Raw genomic sequence first — 20,783 nt, 5'->3', positions numbered from 1 at the left:
TCACATAGGATTACAACAACAACATAGTGATTAACTTCAAATACAAAAAAAAACAAAAAAAAATGGAAATAATGGAAAATTTTTAATGGCTGTTTTGTATCTCTCAGTCCTATAAAGGCAAGGAATATGTGGCTAGAGTACCTCCTTGTGTTCAATTCTTGTTATGTTCATGTATAATACATACAATATCACAAGGCTATAGCAGAGTCATAATGATTAGGTATATTGACAGAGTATATGTTGTCTTATAGAACTAAAGTTGAGTTATAATGTTTGCTGGTATCTGATTTAGCGTATTTTGTGATGTATGTAGCTAACAAATTTTGAAGCTTATAATTAAGGCAGGAATATGCGTAGCAGTGAAGAATACTTGGAACCACTAAATTAACCAGCTTTTGGTGCATTAGTAATGTAAGCTCAAAAGGAAGAACAGCAACAGCAGTTAGTTACAGTACAGGCCACTGTGGCACAGGGTAACTAGTCTACGATGCATTATCAAACATGGCCACACAAGAGCAATGTGCCTGAACATAAGCATTGATCATCGTTTAATAGTCTAAACATTCACTTTACTCGACATCTTTGAACAGACTAGTGTAGGTATCAAAAGCTGAATTTTACACAGTTCAAACATACTGGCAGTTACAAAGCCTCCTTTAGTGCTTTAATATCATGTCCCAATTATAACCTGAATGATTCCCTTGATAGTATTCTATTTGCCTGTGGGAGAACCCATCCACACCCTATAGCCACCATCAGATAACTTAGTGACTAGACCTATGCTATGGGAAGACATCATGATCCTTTTTACACAAAGGATGCCTATTGTTATACCTAGTCACTAGTTATACCATTACGTAGTTAACAGCTCATATTATTTCTACCCACATTAACTACATGGTACCTGCTGTTGGGAAATTGACAGGGCTCACAATTACTACTGCAAGGTGTGACTGTTTTGATGTTTCTTTACATGGCAGAGAAAGTCATGATTCATTGCCATACAGATCAGTGATACTCAAGTACCTCACAGAGAACAATACCTAGCATCATATGACCCATTAAGAAAAGAACAAAAAAAAATCATCCATAATTTTTGTACCACATCTTCAACAGTTGAAGTAAACAGGTTGATTGTGTTCTCCAAGTGTATAGGGCTGTGTAACAGACAGCTTATATATTTAAAAACTGTGTAAAATGGCTACATTAATTAGAATAAGGGTGCACTTTTTATCGTATAATTATAAGCTTTTATACGTCTGGTATCATTTTGATGTGGTGTAGTAGAAGTCCACTAATGATGAATTATGTTACAACAAAGTTAACAAATAAGTATAAGGAAATTAGGAATTTTACAAGCTAGTGGGGATCAGTGCTTAAACAATGCGACCATTTCCTGAAATGCACATTTAATCCCTACTTAACCATTTATTGCTAATTATTAAAATTTGCACTTCAGTTGATGATCCCCGTTTAAGCACTTTTTGTTGCAATCTTGCTACTAGCTTTTAAATTTTTAAGATCTTGGAAGCAACCACTTAGAATAATGGACTCTGTGTACACATCCCACACACTTTAAACTTTGCCAGTAGCTTTGTTGATCAGCAGTTAGTTTAGCTGTTTCTTTAAAGAGTGATGACTGCCACCCCCATTAAAGTTTAATACAGCATTTCAAGTCAAAATTTATGTTCCATCATTTTAGTAAAAGATTTAACTAAAAAAAACATACTAGCTAAGCTATGTACATTCCTATTGGACATAGGCGGCGGAAAGGGGGGGGCTAGGGGGCTAAAGCCCCCCTTCAGAATGATATCAAAACGAAATTATCTTTCTTGAAGACCGTGATAAAGATCGAGATACTCTAATAGAGCAGTCACTCTAATAAAGTAGTCAGTGTGCAGCGAGCTATGTAAGAATTTTTATGTAGTTTATCAGCTAGAAATGGTAGCTGGTGAGGTGGAAAACTCTTGTCAGTTGGTTGTGACCTTTTTTTTTTTTTTTTTTTTTTTTTTTTTGGTCTCACCTCACCAAACTATAGAAATAAGTCTGGGTCAGCCCAGCGGAGCCCCCTCTCATATCAACTACTTCCTCCGCTGCTGCTATTGGATACATGAATTACCTGACCAAGAGTTAAGATTCTTGATCTGACACAGTATACTAAATGTGTACATACTTGCTGATGAACCAACTAACAAAATTTAGAAAGTAATATACATGGGAATCATTCAGGACTTTTTACATGACATCAAGCTTTTCCTACCTCAGCTATGTTTAGAGATTACTATTGAAAGTGAGTTAGCTGTTCCCTTTATGCTGGGGAAGCCAAAGGGGATATATTGGTTTTTTTCGGAAATCGCTTTTGGTTTATATAATGACCACAAGTAAACCTCAATGTTATTCTGGTGGTCAATAGGGGATTTATCAGCAATCATGGACATTGAAAGACAATAGGATTGATCTATTCAAGTAATATTTCATTGCAGTATGTGTAATTGTTGGTAGTCACTGACACTGTTGCATTTTGAAATTGTATTGTGTGAGATGTATTTTACTATCCATTCGGGAAGTACTAAACATGGTTGTATCAGAATCAATGGACTGTTGTGAGATGATTACTAATCTTGTCTGTATATGTCCAAACTTTTATACATTCATGAGATAAATCTCAAACTTAACAGTACATGTGCACGCAGAGCTTGTCATGGGCATATAAATATAAAGACAAGTCACTATTCAATTGCTATTCCCCAATCTTGGTGCAAAGAACCAAAAATAGTGAACACTGTAATAACACTTCAAATGTAACGTATGCATTGTTAAGTACTCCAGTCAACTGTTATGCTATAACAATAATAAGTGTGTACATAGAGGTTCAAACATTGTGTTGAATGCAAGTACTAAAGGACTTACCCTCATACTCACTAGCAGGAAGTGAATTTGCAAGGCTATGTGTATAATTATGGTGACTTCCTTGTACACTCATCAAGCCAAACTTAGTGGAATATTTTTCTCTTTGTTGGTATGTAGTAATTGCTAGTAGGCTCTAATGTGCCATTGTAAAAGTCAGGTACAGCTATACATTGTTGTTCTGAGGAATTATAGTTGCATAATGATACAACAGTAGAAAAGAGTAGTGGAACATGATGAGGCAAGTAAAATTATATCAAAGACTGTATCATTGTGATGGTAACAGGTGGCATTTGTGCTTTCTTTCAAAGCCAATGATAGAAATTGCAAATTTATTTGCACTCATAATTAGACAAGACTACAGTTTGCGTGCATGTGTGTGTGTGGTTGTGTACATGAGATGGTCATATAGAAGCTCTGGCAATATGCTATACATCTCTGGTTTTTGTAAAGCAGATGTACTTACGTATATCATGGTAATTTAGGAGACCATTAGGGGTGTAACCTCAATTGAATAGGTAAAGTGAATGATGTGTCTGTACTTATTCTATGTGGTGTGTTGTAATGGAATGTAGGTATATTTCAATAGTTGTTTTAAAGCATTAGCTAACTAAGCACAGAGATTCTCCTTTTATTCAACTAACTGCCTTGAGACATGCAAAATAGGCTGGACCAATGGTAGTAAAGTTTCTTGCTCGGATAATCTGGAGCATATGGTTATCCGTTGGGTGCTGATCATAGAAACTTTCGATTTACCAGGCCATTGTCCTAACTACTAAACCTTAAATTGTTATAACTTATGCATGCGATTGTGTGGAAGTATTTTAGTAAGTACAAGTGGGTTCAGTGGACCTATAGCACAACATACATTTTACGTTCATTGATTGCACCTGTTCGTGTAATTACCATATAAGGCATAGTGTGCACTAGTATTGTAAAATACTCAGACTATATCTTCCTCTCTACATAGCAATTTATTAAATTCTACAGCTGTACTCAAAATACGTAGTTTGTCACTTGGTAACAGTAATTAGAAGCCTGGTAATGCACATTACTACACCCTAGTAACCATTACGTAGTTAACAACCGCAGTCAAATTTCATTTTATTGCATATTAAGGCTTTATAGCACAAGTGCTGAACTATCACAATTTCAATCTCCTTTTGTATATACTGACACAAAAATGTAATCACAAGAATTAATTCATTGTAGTAAGATTTTGTGAGCTGTGCACTACTCAATAAGCTTTGCACAGTCACTTCCTATTTTAATTTCCTGGTCATATATGCGTAATTGCAGACCCAGCTGTCTATATATAGTGATGAAAGCTATAAGGGAAGTCAGTACATATACTTAGCTCATGAAATCTTGCACTAGCTTCTTTATTATTAGTAACAGCAGACTGGAGTCCATGTACTTACAAATGCATACAGCAATCTTTCCAATACATATTCTTGTATAAAAGCAGCAATCACTTTGGCTGTTGTTTTTTTTCATTGCGGTGGAAACTTTGAAGTGGAAACTTTTCTACTTTAATAATGCCATGCATGCACAAACATATTATGTATGTATACAAAATTATTCCAGTTTCCATCTCTTTACAGTATACATCCATTTTTGCAACTACAAATCATGCAATCATATAAACTTGAGGCCAAAATACACATCATTTCGTAGTACCTTTATAGAAAGACCTTTTTGTAAACCGAGTACATGATTTCCTGGTCAAATCCCCCTTGGCCAATGAAGTTTATTTGTGGTCATTTTATAAACCCAAAGTTGGTTTCACTGCTAAAAAGCCACTGGACCACCTTTGGTTTCCCCTATACATAATGGGTACGTGCTGGGGAACTGCTAACTCATCCCATGCAGGCTAAACATAACTGAGGTAGGATAAAAATCCCTGAACTGATTCCCGTGCATATAATAAGTTTTAGTTGAACTGCTCATCAGCTAGCACATTCAAGTTATGCATGTGTCAGAATATTAATTCTTGATGTGTTTGATAGGAATTTATGTCTACTATAGTGCTGGGCAATATACATTATTTTTATGTCATATATCATGGCAAAATTTATTCACAATATGAATATATATATACATATGTGAGTGCGTGCACGACATTTCAACGTGGACACTTAATATTTTTCTTTTTATTGTCAATTTTATACTACCCTGTATGCATTACAGTACCATGTTATATGCACTAGCATCATGTGCAGTTTATGCAGCTAAAGAATTTTAAAATTTTAGAATAATATTTGCTATACAATTCATAGTCTTCTATAGCTGAATCTGCAATGCATTCATCATCATCTTTATCTATAGTTTGTAGTGGCCGTCTGATCTACTACTCTTCTCACTGGCCAACTGCTGACTCTGGGTATTGCTTTCCAAATGGTGAATGTGTTACCAAAATACTCAACAGTATCTGTGCAGCACAATGTCTAGCAAAACTGGAGACAGAATGTCTGTTAAACAAGCTCATAATATTATGTCTGTTGTACTGGGTAATGATGTGCACTCTATCATGATATAATTTCTAGTTATCATTATCATCATGACATATATAATTGTGATCTATCATAATTATGTTAATATATCACCCAGCACGAATGTCTACATTAACTACCATCAGTATCATATAAATCTCTTACTAAAATAATGGAACAGTATGTGGCTGCATTAAATGTTCATGGGGTGGTGGTGTTGACAGCCAACATTTTTGTATTATATACTGAGTACATACTTAGTCTGTGTGATAAGCAGTTTTAGCTGTTTCTTTGATGTGTTAGTGTAGTAATGCGATCATGGATCCATTAATTGGCTGTTTCCAAAATATTCATGAACTTATATTAAGTACTAGCTAAGTAGCGAGGGAGAGCTGTTGTCTAATTGGAACACATTCAACAAACACAAGAAAACCTTGGTCTATTCAATAGAGTAAAGGCTCCACATTCACTATTGAACAGACCAAGGTTTTCTTGTGTTTGTTGAATGCAGTTTTCAATAACCAGTGTGTGCATGGAGGCATTAACTTATTATTTGAACAAACACTCGATTTGCAAAGGCAGGTTGTGGCTGGTAGTTAGGATGCCTATATTGATATACCCATTACACAGTTGACAAACTTTCTGGCTCATGAATTAGAAGTTGTTTATTCCTATATACATGATATTGCATTGAGATACTGACTGGGCCCACAATCACTACTGCATGCATGCAGGGTGTATAAATATTTTGATGTTTTACATGCATGAAATAGCCACACTTTATATAACATTTTAAAACAGGCTATAGGACCAGGTGTCCTACAGACCTGATTGAGTAACCATGTTTCATTATATACTTAAGTTATGTTTCAATACGTCACCAAGCACTATTTGCAACCTGAGAAATGTACAATTTGTAATTACTTGGTAACAAACTAAATAATATTATATCATTAATTGCAGAGAGGATCGATAGCCACATCTTAATTATGTATATAGTTTGTGATCTGTACAAGCTGATTTATTGCCATACAACAGCTCAATGAACAAGTGAAATCAACAAATGATGTGTTCATCCTGTTGAAACTATACGCAATTTTTTCATTCAAAATAACTTTGTTGTGTAATCAGCAGTATAGTGGTGCATGTGGTAACAGTCTATGCCTCAGATCAATAACGAATTGACTTTGTTTTGTAATGGTCAATCCTACTTGGAGATTACAGTGCCTTACATGGCACGCATGCACAAACATTATAACTGATGTATGCACCTTGAGAAATTATCTAAATTATTTGCAGGTGGTTTATTATTTTGAACAGCATGCATGTTAAAATATGCTGTGTACAATAGCACACATGCATACACATGTTCTCTGATGATACACATAATATATGCTGCAAATTAAGACAGAGTTCTTTTTTAATTCCCAAGTCCACAAAAATGACAAGGTAAGGCTTAGTGAGTATACACATGGGAACTTTGTGTGAGTTTCTTTTAAAAATGAAAGAAAGCACCAGTATAATATACTACAGAAGAATAAGAATGATTTTGCTGGATGACTGCATATATGTAGAGAATTAGTGAATAAAGTCAGTAATCATCCATTATAACTGCATGTCTGTCTATTATAAACAACAGTTTGTGCTGGTATAATATTCTATTGGTACTTGTCATCCCTTGTCATCCAATAGTAGAGTCAAACACGATGATCATGGGACATCATGGTAGCCATATAGGTTCAGTTTCACTTATCCATACCTTCAATGCATGAGCGAGATGTTACCAGCCATGATTACTGCAAGGCCGACTTAAGCCAATGCATGGCCGGTTTCCACTTGCATGTGGATACCATGGAATGTTTATGTAACTTGATAATATATCATTATGAAGTAATGAGATATGTTTTCTTAGTCAGTTGTCCAACTTGGGATGAAATATAGCCAAAAGTAAAAATGGCAATTAAACCAACAAGGGTAGTTACTGAACAGTGTTGGTAATGTTTCTATTAAGCTGACGTCACATGTAATATAGATCATGGCTACTATAGTTATTATACCCGTCAACTAAAGATGTATATTGTACTGTACACATAATAAAACAGTTACTTAGTTACATTCTGATCACAAATAACCTTGGCTTATATCTTTAGATAAGCATATATATGTATGCATTTACAAAGCCAGCTTTAGAATTTTGCATGGATCTACATATGAACAGGAGAATGCTGCTGCTGGGGCGGCGGCGGCAGCAGCAGCAGCAAATAGGCATTTACTGTATAATTATAATTTACCAATGATCATTATATAGACACCATTAACTATAGCTATGTAGGTTTTGTAGAACAGCAACTTTTCAGTCAAGACATAGATATATAGTTCCAAAATTTTTTGTTTGCTGATAAAGAACTTTATCTAGCCATGGCATATCATAAAACAAAATCTAGCAATTCTTTATCATTACTTGGCTACAAGTGAGATGCGTATTTCATAGCTATACTGATTCAAGTCACTAACAATAGAGTGTAAGTCTGCAGTATAATAATAATCATGAGTGCACAAAAAATTTTAATTGTGGAAATTTACATTTTACCTGATTGCTGAAAACTGTTGCGAGCAAAATGATGTAGTTAAGGAAGAGCCATTGTGTACACATATAGGCCATATTGTAGTATAGACTATAGTAATGATGAGCAGAGACAATGAAATTAAGAGAAAGAGTATAAGTACATTATTATGTATACTCCTGTTGACATTATAAGTTGACCAAGTCACGATGTGCCGAGTCATCAATATTGGTAGATACAAATGTTCACCTTGTGATAGACTCTCTGTACCCCATGGACAGACCTATATTATACATTTGATAGAGTCATCCTACAAGCATTGTTCTTCAGATAATACCTGTAGTTTAGGTTAATGTGCGAAGGCATTGGTATACAAATTTACATATTAGTGGCAGCGTAACATACTCCAGTGGCACTGAATTTGACCTTTCCATTGAAACTGTTGTGACAACACTTGAAGATCTTGTTGAAGGAGATGAGTTGTTAACTGGTGTAGTCACCATGGCATCAACAACACAGTAGACTGGTGGTGAATGTGTCAATGGTGTCCTCCTGTAAAAACATGATATGGTGTGATAGTTCACATACTGCTACTGTCTATTTTGTAGCTAAGTGATCACCATGGAGCACTACTATAAGTATGTTTGCATGCAATTGAAAGCCTATACATGTGTCAACCAATACACTAAGAGAATTCAAAACCATTTGACAGCTGTTCATATATACACAGCTAATGTATGTGTGTCAGGACAAACTCAAATTATTGGCTTTTGCATAATCAATAGTAAAGTATGTAATATACCTTTGAGTTCTCCTTATGAATGGTGATGGAGGGACATCTGGTACAGCAGAACCAACAATGTATATACAACAAGCCCCACAGATGCCAGTCAACACTCCAATAGTAATGACGTACATGACTGGGGTTAGTACATCTATGGTATATGTAACCAATGGTAACTTAATCATTACTAGACTTGTTTTCATGACATTCAATTGGCTATTATAGCTGTGTATCCTGGCAATGCTTTGTAAATATGATTTTGCACTGGGCATTATTAAAATATTTGTACCAACAGAGGATTGTCGAGACACTACTTTTCCAAGGAAGGTTCAACAAGGCTTGCACTATGAAGGCTTTCAAACCACCTAAATTCTGACTTCATTTTGTTGATATCACAGTTGGGGTTGGGCCACATTAGAAGTCTGCCAACACAATTAATTAATAAAATCACCAAATTAATATAACCTTGCCCACTAAACCATGCAGGCTCCAATAACCACACACATTGGAGTCACAGCTGTACAATATCCTGCCTTTTGGCATTGGTGTAAAACATTACAATTGGCATTCCTTCCTAGTGATGATTACCACATTTTGCAGTGGAGGAAAGATTATGCAGTTATGGAATAAAATACAGTACATGTACAGAGCACTGTAGTAAGAATTGTCTGGAGTCTTTTACAATGGCATTGTCAATCTGTGTAGAAATAAAGGTATGAATGAATTTTTTGAGTCGGCATAAACTGTTCTATTATGGGAATAGCACATGTTAATGAAATTCCTAATGTAAAGATATCAGATGTTAGATTATTAGACATCTGTTTAGTGCATGTACGTACACATGTTCACTGTATTACGGTATGTTGGCCATCCTTTTCATATTTAGCGTAAGCAGTACAAAAATATTACTATGTAAGGAATTGTGTATCGAAAGGCTAATGAAGAGAACAATGTTTGTTCAATATTTGTATAAGCTGAGGTCCTGCCTTTGTGACTGTGTGCATATCTTTTTTTGCTGCTGTTTGTATGATTGAATTTCAGTTACAAGTACATATACAGTATTTGGAAAGTCAGGCCTTTTTAAGCTCTATTTGCTTAATTTTCAATTTATTTTGTTCCAAGATTCTGCAGTTTGTACATTTTTGCCAAACTTTCCCCTCACCAAAGCCTTATAATACAAAAGTGTTGTTGTGAAGCTGTGACAGACATTACTGGCTGAATGTCAGTAAATATGTGGGAATGCACTGACATCGACCATCATCTGGATGATGTATGGTATGTATGATTTTGTGCATGCAATGTTTTCTTGTTTGTTACAAAGAATCTTAATGTTTGCAAACATGCATGCATAATTGACACAATAAACTGTTGCATATTATGACTAAGGATGCTGTTTATTCAGTACATTAAAGCTTACCTACTAAAGAGCTTATAATAGCTATCAAAGAGAGGAGAGCACCAACTGCAGTATATTCAACAAAAACAGCAGTAGCTATAGGAAGTTTTCTCTAAGTAGGCACCAGCCTATTATGCTGGCATAATTCTGAGCATAATAGGTGCCTGAAAGCATCAAGCATAATGTTAGCATAATAGGCAGAATAATTGTCATACTGTAAGCCAGGGGTGGTGGAGCAGGCCAAAGAGTGAGGGGGCCAGGTCAGCTGTAAGCTGAAGACCAAAAAAAAGGTTATCACCTGCTGACAATAGCTGTCCTCCACCAACTATATCTCCTCATTTATAACTACACATATATAGCTAAGTAGCTTGCTACACTGCTTCTCTGAATAGTGTGACTGTTCTATTAAAGTATCTAGATCTTGACTGTTCTTTAGAGTACCTCGATCTTTTCTTGTAAACATTGTTCCATAAAAGTAGGGGGGTCATGGCCCCCTCGTCTCCACCACCTATGCAGCAAAAATGCATGCTACAGAAAAAGGTTGACTTGCACTAATAGAACACTGATATGGTAGTGGAGTATAGTTATTTGACGCGACTGTTATTATAGTTTACAATGCAGCTAAATTCTTAATGCACAACGAGAGTACTTTTTACATTTACCCAGTTGTTCATAAGCTAAAGTGTATTATTATCCATTAGAAAGTAACAAAACATGCGAACTGTGGCAAAAATTTGAGCATAATTATGAGCATAATAGGCAATAATTTTGAGCACTGCAGCATAGCATAGTAGGCAAAATTAAAAGCATAATAGGCCGGTGCCTATCTCTAAGAACAAAAAAAATTTTACACTATCAACACTAACATCATCAGTATAAAGGTATGGTAACTAAAGATCATGCAAAACTGAATGTGTATAGCAGAAATTATGTGTAGACAATTAGCTATAGGTACTCTTTCTCCTACTTGTCTTATGCGTGCCATTAATACAAGTGCGACATGGATTCCATCCTACTGGAGATCTGCAATCTGCATCTGAGATAGCTATTATCTCACAAGTTACACTATGCATGCTCATTGTGATGAACTGCATGGTAGCTAGCTCATGTAATGTGACTGTTCTACATGTATTAGAGTGGTTATACTCATCGACCTAAAAACCTGTCCATTAACGTACGGCATACTATTTCTGACCAGTCCGTATAGAGTACATAAAAGCATAGATAATAGAATACATAAAAGGGATAGGAAACGAATAACGTGACATCACTAAAATTAATGTACATTTCTATTCCATGTATTACATCACAAACATACTCGTTATGCTTGCTGCGCTTGTATCGAAGAGAAACAAATAATTGCTGTAACGACAGAATTTTGTAACCAACAACTGTGAAACTTCGCTACAATGAACTCAAGTAAGTAATTGAGGGAACTAGCTAGCATAGCAACTCTCAAGGAAGTTCTACAAAAAATAAAACGAAACTGAAAGTGAAGAAAACGGCCCAAAAATTAACCCCCATAACTTTCTTTGCAAATATATTCTATCCTTTTAACTGTAATATTACCATTTAACAAAGAGAACCAGAGGAAATATTAGTGAAACAGGAATGGTTGCTCGAAGAAACGACAAAGTATCCGAGCACAAAAGTATCTTCCATTTTTACCAAGACAAGCCAAAAGACCCCTAGCAGTACAATGCAAGGGCAAAAGACTGTATTGGTGGCATGCCTAGCTTACCACAAGACTCGAAAGTGGAATCGGCTATGCAAGAAGCAGTATGTATGAGGAAGTACAATGGCGTGTAACAATCACAGTTATACGAGTTATAAATGCGTTACAAAATCTACGGTCTGAATTCTCTCGCCAAAATCTCTCACAAAGGTCTCAATTATTTTCCCCTGGGCTAGATGGACTGCCCTTGCCACCACCCCCAGCACTAGGTGTTAAAGTGCTGGACAGCTGGAAATACCAGCAATCAAACAAGGCCGCCAGACTCCAAGCGACCCTCAGAGTAGGCCATATCAATATTAGTGGTTGATGGACGGCCAACTGAAGAGCGATGACCCCTCAAACACATCACTGCAAAAAGTGCAGATCTTAACAATAAAAAGCAAAGCCTACATTGCAGCCAGAATAAGCAAAGGTCTCAATACTTGCTGTAGTCTGTTGGATAACTATTTACGCTGCTTAGAACACTAATTCCCGGGCTTGAGCACAAAGCTACCTGTCACGTGTAGCAGAAATCAAACCGGAAACCACTTGAGTTTCCCTTTTATGTGCTCTATTATCTGTGGTAAAATACTATAGGTGCTATTTAGTGTCAAAATTATAGCACATATAAAATTTTAGATACACTCCTATTACGTAAGGTAGCAGTATAAATAGAAGTTCTACACAAACTTCATAAATACTATTGCAAAACTTCTGAATCTCTCAATAGAGACTTCCAACCAAATTGAAAATTTTACATTCCTTAAATTCTTTGGTATGGCATATATTGTGCTATCTATTAGAATCATTTTAGTGCAAACCATCAGTGACTCCTACCAAAGATATAAGCATCAGAGTGGTGATTTTTGTGTACGACATTTTTAGGGCTTTTCTGTACATTAACGTGGTACCAAGCACAATATCCAAAGTGCCATAAATTTGAGTATGAATCTCCTAATGACATGAAATTTTCACCACATAACCATTTAATGTAGTAAAATGCATGAGCTAGATAAAACCTTTCTAAAGTGACCACTCCTTTGTAGAATGACCACTTGTAATAATTAATGTTTGAATCAGTAATTTGCTAAGAATAGTGTGAGTTCTATAAATAAAGGGACCCCAAACATATTTACAGATGAATAATTAGTGATATTGTATTATAGAATGACCTTAGACATTACAGGACACAATTAATAATTACTTTGCAAAATACAACAATCAGATTCCAACATATATGACCAGTATTCTTCAGTATTATTGGAAGACAGCAAGTTTTTGATACTGCTTCACTTTATTTGCCACACTAAAAGTACAGAAGATAGTAATTATTATCATGAACCACGATAGTGGGTTTCATGAGCCACGATAGTGGGTTCATAATAGGGATCGCAGTGGAATTTTTGAAAATCCTAATAGAGCAGTCACTTAAAACTAGCTTTAGAAAGCAGACTCGAGCATAAAACAACCCTCAGAAGGCTTATTATCAAACACTGAACTCAGAAAAATTGTGATATAGCAGTAAAAATGGTCTAGACGAAATTTGGAAACATTCAAAAATTGCGAATTTTACGCGAATTGTTCATATTATTATTCATAATATTATTATTATTTTGTTTCACTCGTGTACAGCCCAAGGCTTCCATTTTTTCGCGATAAAAACTACACAGCCTTACTCACTGAGTCCTTCTGCGTGTCCATGACCCATTAATTAACCCGTACTCCACAGATCGCTAACCACCTCGATAAATTTCTAAGTTCTTCGCCATTGCCTGCTGTTCCGTATACGGAAGAAGCCGTAGAAGAACGAAATTACGGGATCTTGTGTGCTCAGGGATAAGTATTGTTCGACTATAGTATTTATAATGTTAATAGGTGGCAGATTGAAGTTGTGCAGCACTCTTTTACCTTACAAGATCGCCATAATAGGGTCTCTCGTGTTCGCTATGAGAAGCCGTTCAAGCACGCATGCAAGGCATCGGTTTATCAGGTCTCTTCCTAGCCATCACAGTGAGTGCCTTGTTTGTCCACTATAGGGGGAAGAACGGTAGCGCTGATATTATGGCTGCTTTTCACACAGAGAAAAGGTTGGGTGGGGTGTTTATTACAACCCTACCATTTAAAAATATTTTGTGGTCTAACCACATAGCTATCTAGTCTGGCGCCGCCCGTCCCTTCGCAAAAAGTACTTTATGCGAAGGGCGGCGGCGGCGGCGCCAGACTAATAGCTATCATCAACAACCCTCCCATATGGTATCCATGTCATAAACAACTTAAGGGTGTGAAGCCTGACAGTCTTATATGGGAGGATTGTGTGCTACTGTGCTTATGTCACTGTAACTAGCTACCGTGTACTTACTCTAGCACATTCTCTGATCAGCTAGTGACATTGACAGTTGCAAGCATTTATGAACACATGCTAACCAGACTTAAATTTGCTGACTATGCCTATGGTGTTCCACTTTATAACACACTGCTGCTAGCAGGCTACACCTAGGCTTTCCAGGGCTAGAGCCCAGTCTAAGTCCTGGCAATTGGAACTCAATATGCCAGTTTAAAGTAGTCTTGCATGGGTATGACTGCCAAATCCCTGGTAATCATGTAAGACTGGCTACGCCACTGGCCACTAGTATAGTGACATTGTGATTTGTACATGCAGACACCGGCATAGGAAGACTTCGGCCAAGCCTAGCCATCTCCTATTTAGCTTGATTAACACCAACTCACACGGTTGCTACTGCATTCAGCCTTGCATGTTCATATGTGCAACTCGTACATTTGTACAAAGGTGTTGTAAGCGTCATCACTACAATAATAGCACTACAGCTACAGTGCATAGCTATCTCTTCACTACCTATTCTGCTAGACAACTCTACACCTATAATGCACATGCTTGATGTATGCATCGTTCTTCTCTCTTTTTTTAAAAATGGACTCTACAGGAATTATAACACTAACAGTTACCATTCTTATAACTTGTATCATAGAGTTTCATTCTTTTCCTTCTGTTAGAATAAACACCTAAGACATCTTGTTCTTCTTCAAGTCTCCTGTGTCATCATCAACACTGTCTCCTGTATGATAGGTGCACAATCAGTAATTCTTCTGACAGGTAGCTAGCTCGTATAGCAGTGTGTTTTCAGCAATGGCACAAAGTGTGATGATGATGGCTGAAACACTGAGTTGACTAGGTCCTACCCTATTATTTTGTGCGTGTACAAATCAGAATGAAAATAGTCTTTATCATAGATTACAAATTAATATTACATTAAGATATCTAGTTAATGAGTTAACCTTTTAAACTGAGGAATCTCTGTTAGCTTAGGCTACACTATAATGTGCCAATTAACTTATAATCCATAAGTGGATTTGGAAAAAAGTAAACAAACTAGACATATTAAAAATAAGAACTATGGGATCGCTAAAAAAAGCCACAAAACAAGAAGGGATCGCTGGGGTGGTAATGTAAACCACAAATCCCTATTTTGACTATCTATAAATGTTCCATTTGAGTATAAAAGGGATTTGTCATTTACATTACCACCCCAGCGATCCCTTCTTGTTTCGTGACTTTTTTTAGCAATCCCTATTTCTTATTTTAAAAATTTAATATGTCTAGTATAATATGATGACATCATTGCATAATAAAGAGAAACAATAAACTGTCTCTGACTAGAATTACACTCATGCTGCTACAACAAAAAGACAATAATAGTAGTGGGCATATCAGTAGTCTGGTACATCGCAGACCCTATCCGCTGGGGTTTATCGATTAGAGATTATAACCAGCGGGCGCTTATAATCTCTAATCGATAAGGCCCAGCGGATAGGGTCTGCGATGTACCAGACTACATATCAGAACATCACAACAGGTAGTTGTGAAGCCTTACAAGGTTGGAATCACTTGCCAAACATTGTTTTTTCAAGTTATGCATCGCCTTGCATGCTATAAAGCAATTCCTCACAACACAACAAACTGCTCACTTTCAAACTATCCTTGTATTGACGTGGATGGGGATGTCTTGAATTCCAGGATGGTTGTAACGCAAAACTCTGGTCCTATAGATGGTGCTACAGACAAGACAAATTTTCGTCGTTAAGCACCACGAAACATCTTTTCATCAAAAAGCCGATGCCAAATTCACCTAAAACCACGTCTTTCAGCCTTACTACAGGTCACAGAAACTCGCTGAAAATTCGACTATAAGTGGTGTCGTAAAATCCCGTGTTTTCCAATGCATTACGTCGTACAGAATTTTTGTTTTCTCAAACTTTGACCGTGACTTATAAATACTGGATGAAATTTAATTCGGTACGAAGCATAGGTTACTACTTACTAGAACAACAGCTCGTGAAACACTTGTTGAAGGGGTTTAAACAAATATATATAAAAATCGGTAGGAAATCTCTACTCTCGAATGACCACGGCTGCAAGACACGCGGTAACAAAAACCTCGCTCATCCAGCTGAATACAGTGGATGAGCGGCTACAATGTGTCCGTTGTGGCTTTTTACTTAATGGACCCCTACAGCTTCAATGCAGTCATCGAATATGCACTCCCTGTGCTATGAAACTAAAGCAGCAAAGGTATAGGCTAGGTTTAACAAAATAATGTCGAAGTTAGTTGATCCTGTGTATATTTAGTTCACCAACTTTCTTCTGTGAACAATGTCAAACAAACGTCGAATTTACTGGGGTAAGACATACTCGTCGATGTTTTATAGCTATAGCTATGTATTTTTCTTTCCCATACAGTACTTTCATGACAAGGTTATAGCCAAGGAAATTGATTTCAGCGTAGTCAGCTGTCCTCATTGTGGTTGGACTGGAGAGTATCGATATTACCAGGTAAATTATATCATAAGTTGAATGATGCATACAGGGTACATGTTTGACTATATTTGCAGAAACACTTGAAGGAGGGATGTCAACTAGTCAAGGTATCAAGTCCCTATGAAGGATGTAATAAGGAGGTTCCAAAATCGCAAATTGATGATGAGTGTAATTTCAACTTTCTGGGCTGTCAATTTAAGGCCACTAGAAATGATAAAGAATTAGTAAAACACATGGACGAATCCCAGAAGGACCATATTCTCCTAGTTTGTAAATATTTATCTTCCAAACAGTATCAATCCCCTCATTCACCTCAGAGGCCAAATGGCATGACCAGTATTTGTAGTTTGAATACTTTAGAAGAATCAATGTATTCTGAATTAGACAAAATACATGAAAAAATGGACAGTACTAAGCACAAAGAAAATGTCTTGCAAATCATTGAAGTTCAAAGCAAGCAAAAAGATATTTCTTTCAGACTGACTGGAGTTGAGGACCTTCTATCCACTTTGCAAGCTAGTATTAATGAGATCAACCATACTTATGAGGAAGTGTCTCTCACCTTACAAACACTTCAAGCTACTTCATATGATGGTAACTACGTATGGAAGATACCAGATATAACCAGACGTAGGAGGGATGCTCTACTAGGAAAGACCGTCAGTTTATATTCAGCACCATTTTACACTAGCAGGTTTGGGTACAGACTGTGTCTACGTGTGTATTTAGATGGTGATGGTAGTGGCAAGGGACGTTACATATCTTACTTCCTTACCATCATGAAGGGAGAATATGATGCTTTACTAGAATGGCCATTCCAGCATATGGTGACAATGACATTAGTGAACCAGAAAGGCAACAACAATATTGTACAGTCATTCAGACCCAACCCAACCAGTACTAGTTTTCATCGTCCAAAATCAGACATGAATGTAGCATCTGGTTGTCCTAAATTTGCTCCACTATCAATACTGGATAATCCTGAATTTGTTGTTGATGATGTGGCATTCTTCAAGTGTGACATCAATGTAAACAAATTATAAAAATTTTGGCACCGGCTTTTAGCACATGCAGTATTATTTATCATTTTTTCCAGATTTTTATTTTTTTGTACATGTTTATATGAAAATAAGCACATTACAGGACTATCAACAAATCACTTTGTATCAATGATTACAAATTTTTGTATTCTAGTCAGTTAATATCATCATGTATTATGAATGTACTTAACATAATTTGTTTTGGGATAGAGGGGGGATTGTCCATGCACTTTAATTATATGTGCAGTGAATTAAAAACACATTCAAAAATCAAAATGCATTCAAGATAATATCGATATTAATATATGTGATAGTGCATGTATATATAGTCAGCCACCACAATAACAATTTTTAAGAAGGTTATAGCTAGTAGCTAATTATACTCAATTTAATTCTATTATCCTGCAATTCCAAGAATTGAAGGTGCTACATGCAAAGCTATGTACTTTATACACAGTTTCATAATTCTTTATATTGTAGGATGCACATGCACAAAAAAGTTCATGTAGATACTACTCAACTTACAGCACAACTGTTACAAACAGTAGCAGATGGCATGCATGGTTTTTGAAATACATAGCTGGAAATGTTAATTAGCACACTGCATGATGTTCATTAAATTCACCTATAGACCTCTTGTTGTAGTATGAAATTGAACTGGATGGATAATACTGAGTTGGTGATTTTAAAATGCTTCTTAAAAAGTGCTATTTGTACGAACAAACCTACATGTCTGTATCATGCATGATGGATGGTTCCGGCAAGAGTACATAATAATAGAGGGGGTACTCTTGGTTCCGGCATTACTATAATGGTTTATCAACATCTACCATAACATCTGTCAGTACAACTGCCACTTGCAGTACCTACCTCTCAACTACTATAGTAGCTATCTGATCATTTATTACTATCAGGAAGTACATGGACTCAGAAAGTGGTCATAGATGACTTCATTCAAATGTTAGCCTAACTTTAAAGTTTTGCTAAAATTAATATAGAATTAACATTTTAGCTGTAAATGGAAGCATTTCGACCCAAAAACAACACTGCAGCTAAACTGACAATATATTAAAGTAATTTTAATAAGGAATTATACTTTTATGCGTGCATGGGTTATGATTATGGTATGGCAGGATATTAGGCACAATGGGGAGCTACATTGCGGATCAGAGGTCAAGAATAACAGGTTCAATTTCAGCTTATGCACTGGTCTATTTTTCTTAGAGTCTATAGGAGAGCTTTAAAGGAACCCTTTTGGAAGTACTCACTTAGAGTAGTTGACTGTTATAGACTGTTTTGATTTTACTTCATTCATTCCAAAACAATTATTACTACCTCTTTTTTGATTCTCACAAAGGAGCTTACCTTTCCCCTTGCCCTTTCCATATTTCCATTGTCTATGCAGTTATACTCAATTGTAGCCTCCTACCTTGCATGTAGTGAGAGAGCAGTGCTATAGCCACACCCTCCCAAAAAAAGCCCCTTGTCTAACAATACCAATGCATGTTATATCTTACAGATGTATGTGACAGAATGTTGACCAATTTCATTGCTATATTAGAAGAGCCAACAAGCTAACAAACATGTTGTATACCTATACTACTTATTTGGTTGCCTTGGAAGTAACCCACAGCCAGTGAGTGTGAAGCTATACATAGTTATAATACAGCATGCAGTATATGTGATTTTGTTTTGTTTAATCTCACGGTAGTTGGCAAAAGCTGTTCTTCCCTACCAGAGCACGCACACACACACACACACACACACACAAATAAACACAGTACAAAACACAACCACTAGACAACTATGTTACACATACAATAATATAAAATAATTATATTACACTAGCTTAAAAGTCCTTTAACCATAATTACAAGTAACATGTGTGGCATCAGTGAGAGTTCCACCAAGAAGTGGCAGATGAGTTATAAGTACGACAAAGTCTGAATGTAATAAAATCATATGCTTTCCAGTGGCAACATGAATTTTCCACATTAGAGAGGTGACCTTATACAGGAAGCCTTAACCTTACAGCCTATAGCCTGGCAACTGCAACCTTACATTATATATACTACAATACTGATGGGAAATAGAGATTGCTGAAGAAAACAAAAGAAACAAGAGTCAAACAAGTCAACATGTTAAATTGCTCTAGGACCAATGGGGCATGTCTATAAAGCCTCAACTCGTTACACTATTTGGACTCAATGGATATGGTACATACCATTGATAGTGATACATAATTATACTATTGGATAATTAGGAGCATTCTGAAATTCTGATTGCCTTGAAATTTGGCACAAGGCGCATCTTGGTACCAAGTTTGGCTGAGTATGATAAACAGGCAATTGAGTTATTATTCACCCAATATGTTGTCATACCTACAGGGTAAACTGAAGAAGCTGAAAATCAGTATGTGAATACGTTAACTATTGAACCTCAAACCTTTTGTGGTTTGAAAGAAATCACATGAAAATACAGCAAAAAAAAAACCAACAGTGTGTAACAATTATGTGATCAAGTATTGTTAATAAAATGATTAGCTATACTTGCCACTCTTACCAGAAAAAACTGCTCAGGGAAATGAGTTGAAAATCAGTGTATAGATGAATTAATCATCTTAGAACTTGAAGACCCTAGAAGAATCAGATTTAAAGTAGAAAGTGAGAGATCGAGATATACTCTAATAGAGCAGTCAGCTAAGAATTACTTTATTAAAGCATCAAACTATGTCTTGTAGAGAATTTAACTCTGTTATAAGCAACTACCCTGTAGAGAGGTTAGCTACAATCCACCCATCATGTAGAGAGTTCAGTTACATTAAAAGTCTCCATGTAGAGAGCTCAAACTACAACAAGTCACCCTGTAGAGAATTCAGCTAATAGGGATCTGCAATACATATTGATACGGCAATATATCGATACAGCAAATACGTATCACGATACTGTACTTAGAAAATATCGATATATCGAAATTTTCTAATAGAACAGTTAGTGATCGCTCTATTACTGTAACAGTGATCTAGGTATATAAAGAATATAATAAAAGAATA

At 36.2% G+C, this 20,783-nt stretch overlaps 2 protein-coding genes across 10 annotated transcripts; one reads left to right on the top strand and one right to left on the bottom strand.

Moving 5' to 3' along the window:
- Positions 1-4,958: 4,958 nt before the first annotated feature.
- LOC136249130 (uncharacterized) lies at positions 4,959-16,099 on the bottom strand. Of its 9 annotated transcripts, XM_066041073.1 has the most exons (6): positions 16,003-16,090; positions 15,842-15,928; positions 14,822-15,056; positions 8,766-8,898; positions 8,369-8,515; positions 4,959-5,363 (listed from the first exon to the last, which is right to left on the bottom strand). In XM_066041073.1, exons 3-6 carry the CDS (start codon positions 14,850-14,852, stop codon positions 5,267-5,269), a joined length of 408 nt encoding a protein of 135 aa, XP_065897145.1. In that variant the 5' UTR covers positions 14,853-15,056; positions 15,842-15,928; positions 16,003-16,090; the 3' UTR covers positions 4,959-5,266. The 9 variants fall into 9 exon arrangements, 7 of the variants coding, with proteins under 7 accessions (XP_065897145.1, XP_065897144.1, XP_065897149.1 ...); XM_066041072.1 differs by having other exon boundaries at positions 15,842-16,099; XM_066041077.1 differs by lacking the exon at positions 14,822-15,056 and having other exon boundaries at positions 4,961-5,363.
- LOC136249122 (TNF receptor-associated factor 3-like) lies at positions 15,827-18,007 on the top strand. The gene is made up of 4 exons (XM_066041060.1): positions 15,827-16,445; positions 16,503-16,554; positions 16,614-16,706; positions 16,766-18,007. Exons 1-4 carry the CDS (start codon positions 16,276-16,278, stop codon positions 17,732-17,734), a joined length of 1,284 nt encoding a protein of 427 aa, XP_065897132.1. The 5' UTR covers positions 15,827-16,275; the 3' UTR covers positions 17,735-18,007.
- The last annotated feature ends 2,776 nt before the right edge of the window (positions 18,008-20,783 follow it).

The sequence above is a fragment of the Dysidea avara genome, chromosome 3 (genome assembly GCF_963678975.1).
Source record: "Dysidea avara chromosome 3, odDysAvar1.4, whole genome shotgun sequence".
Classification (NCBI taxonomy): domain Eukaryota; kingdom Metazoa; phylum Porifera; class Demospongiae; order Dictyoceratida; family Dysideidae; genus Dysidea; species Dysidea avara.
The sequence above is the reverse complement of the archived record's forward strand: the minus strand, read 5'-3'. Positions and strand labels throughout refer to the sequence as shown.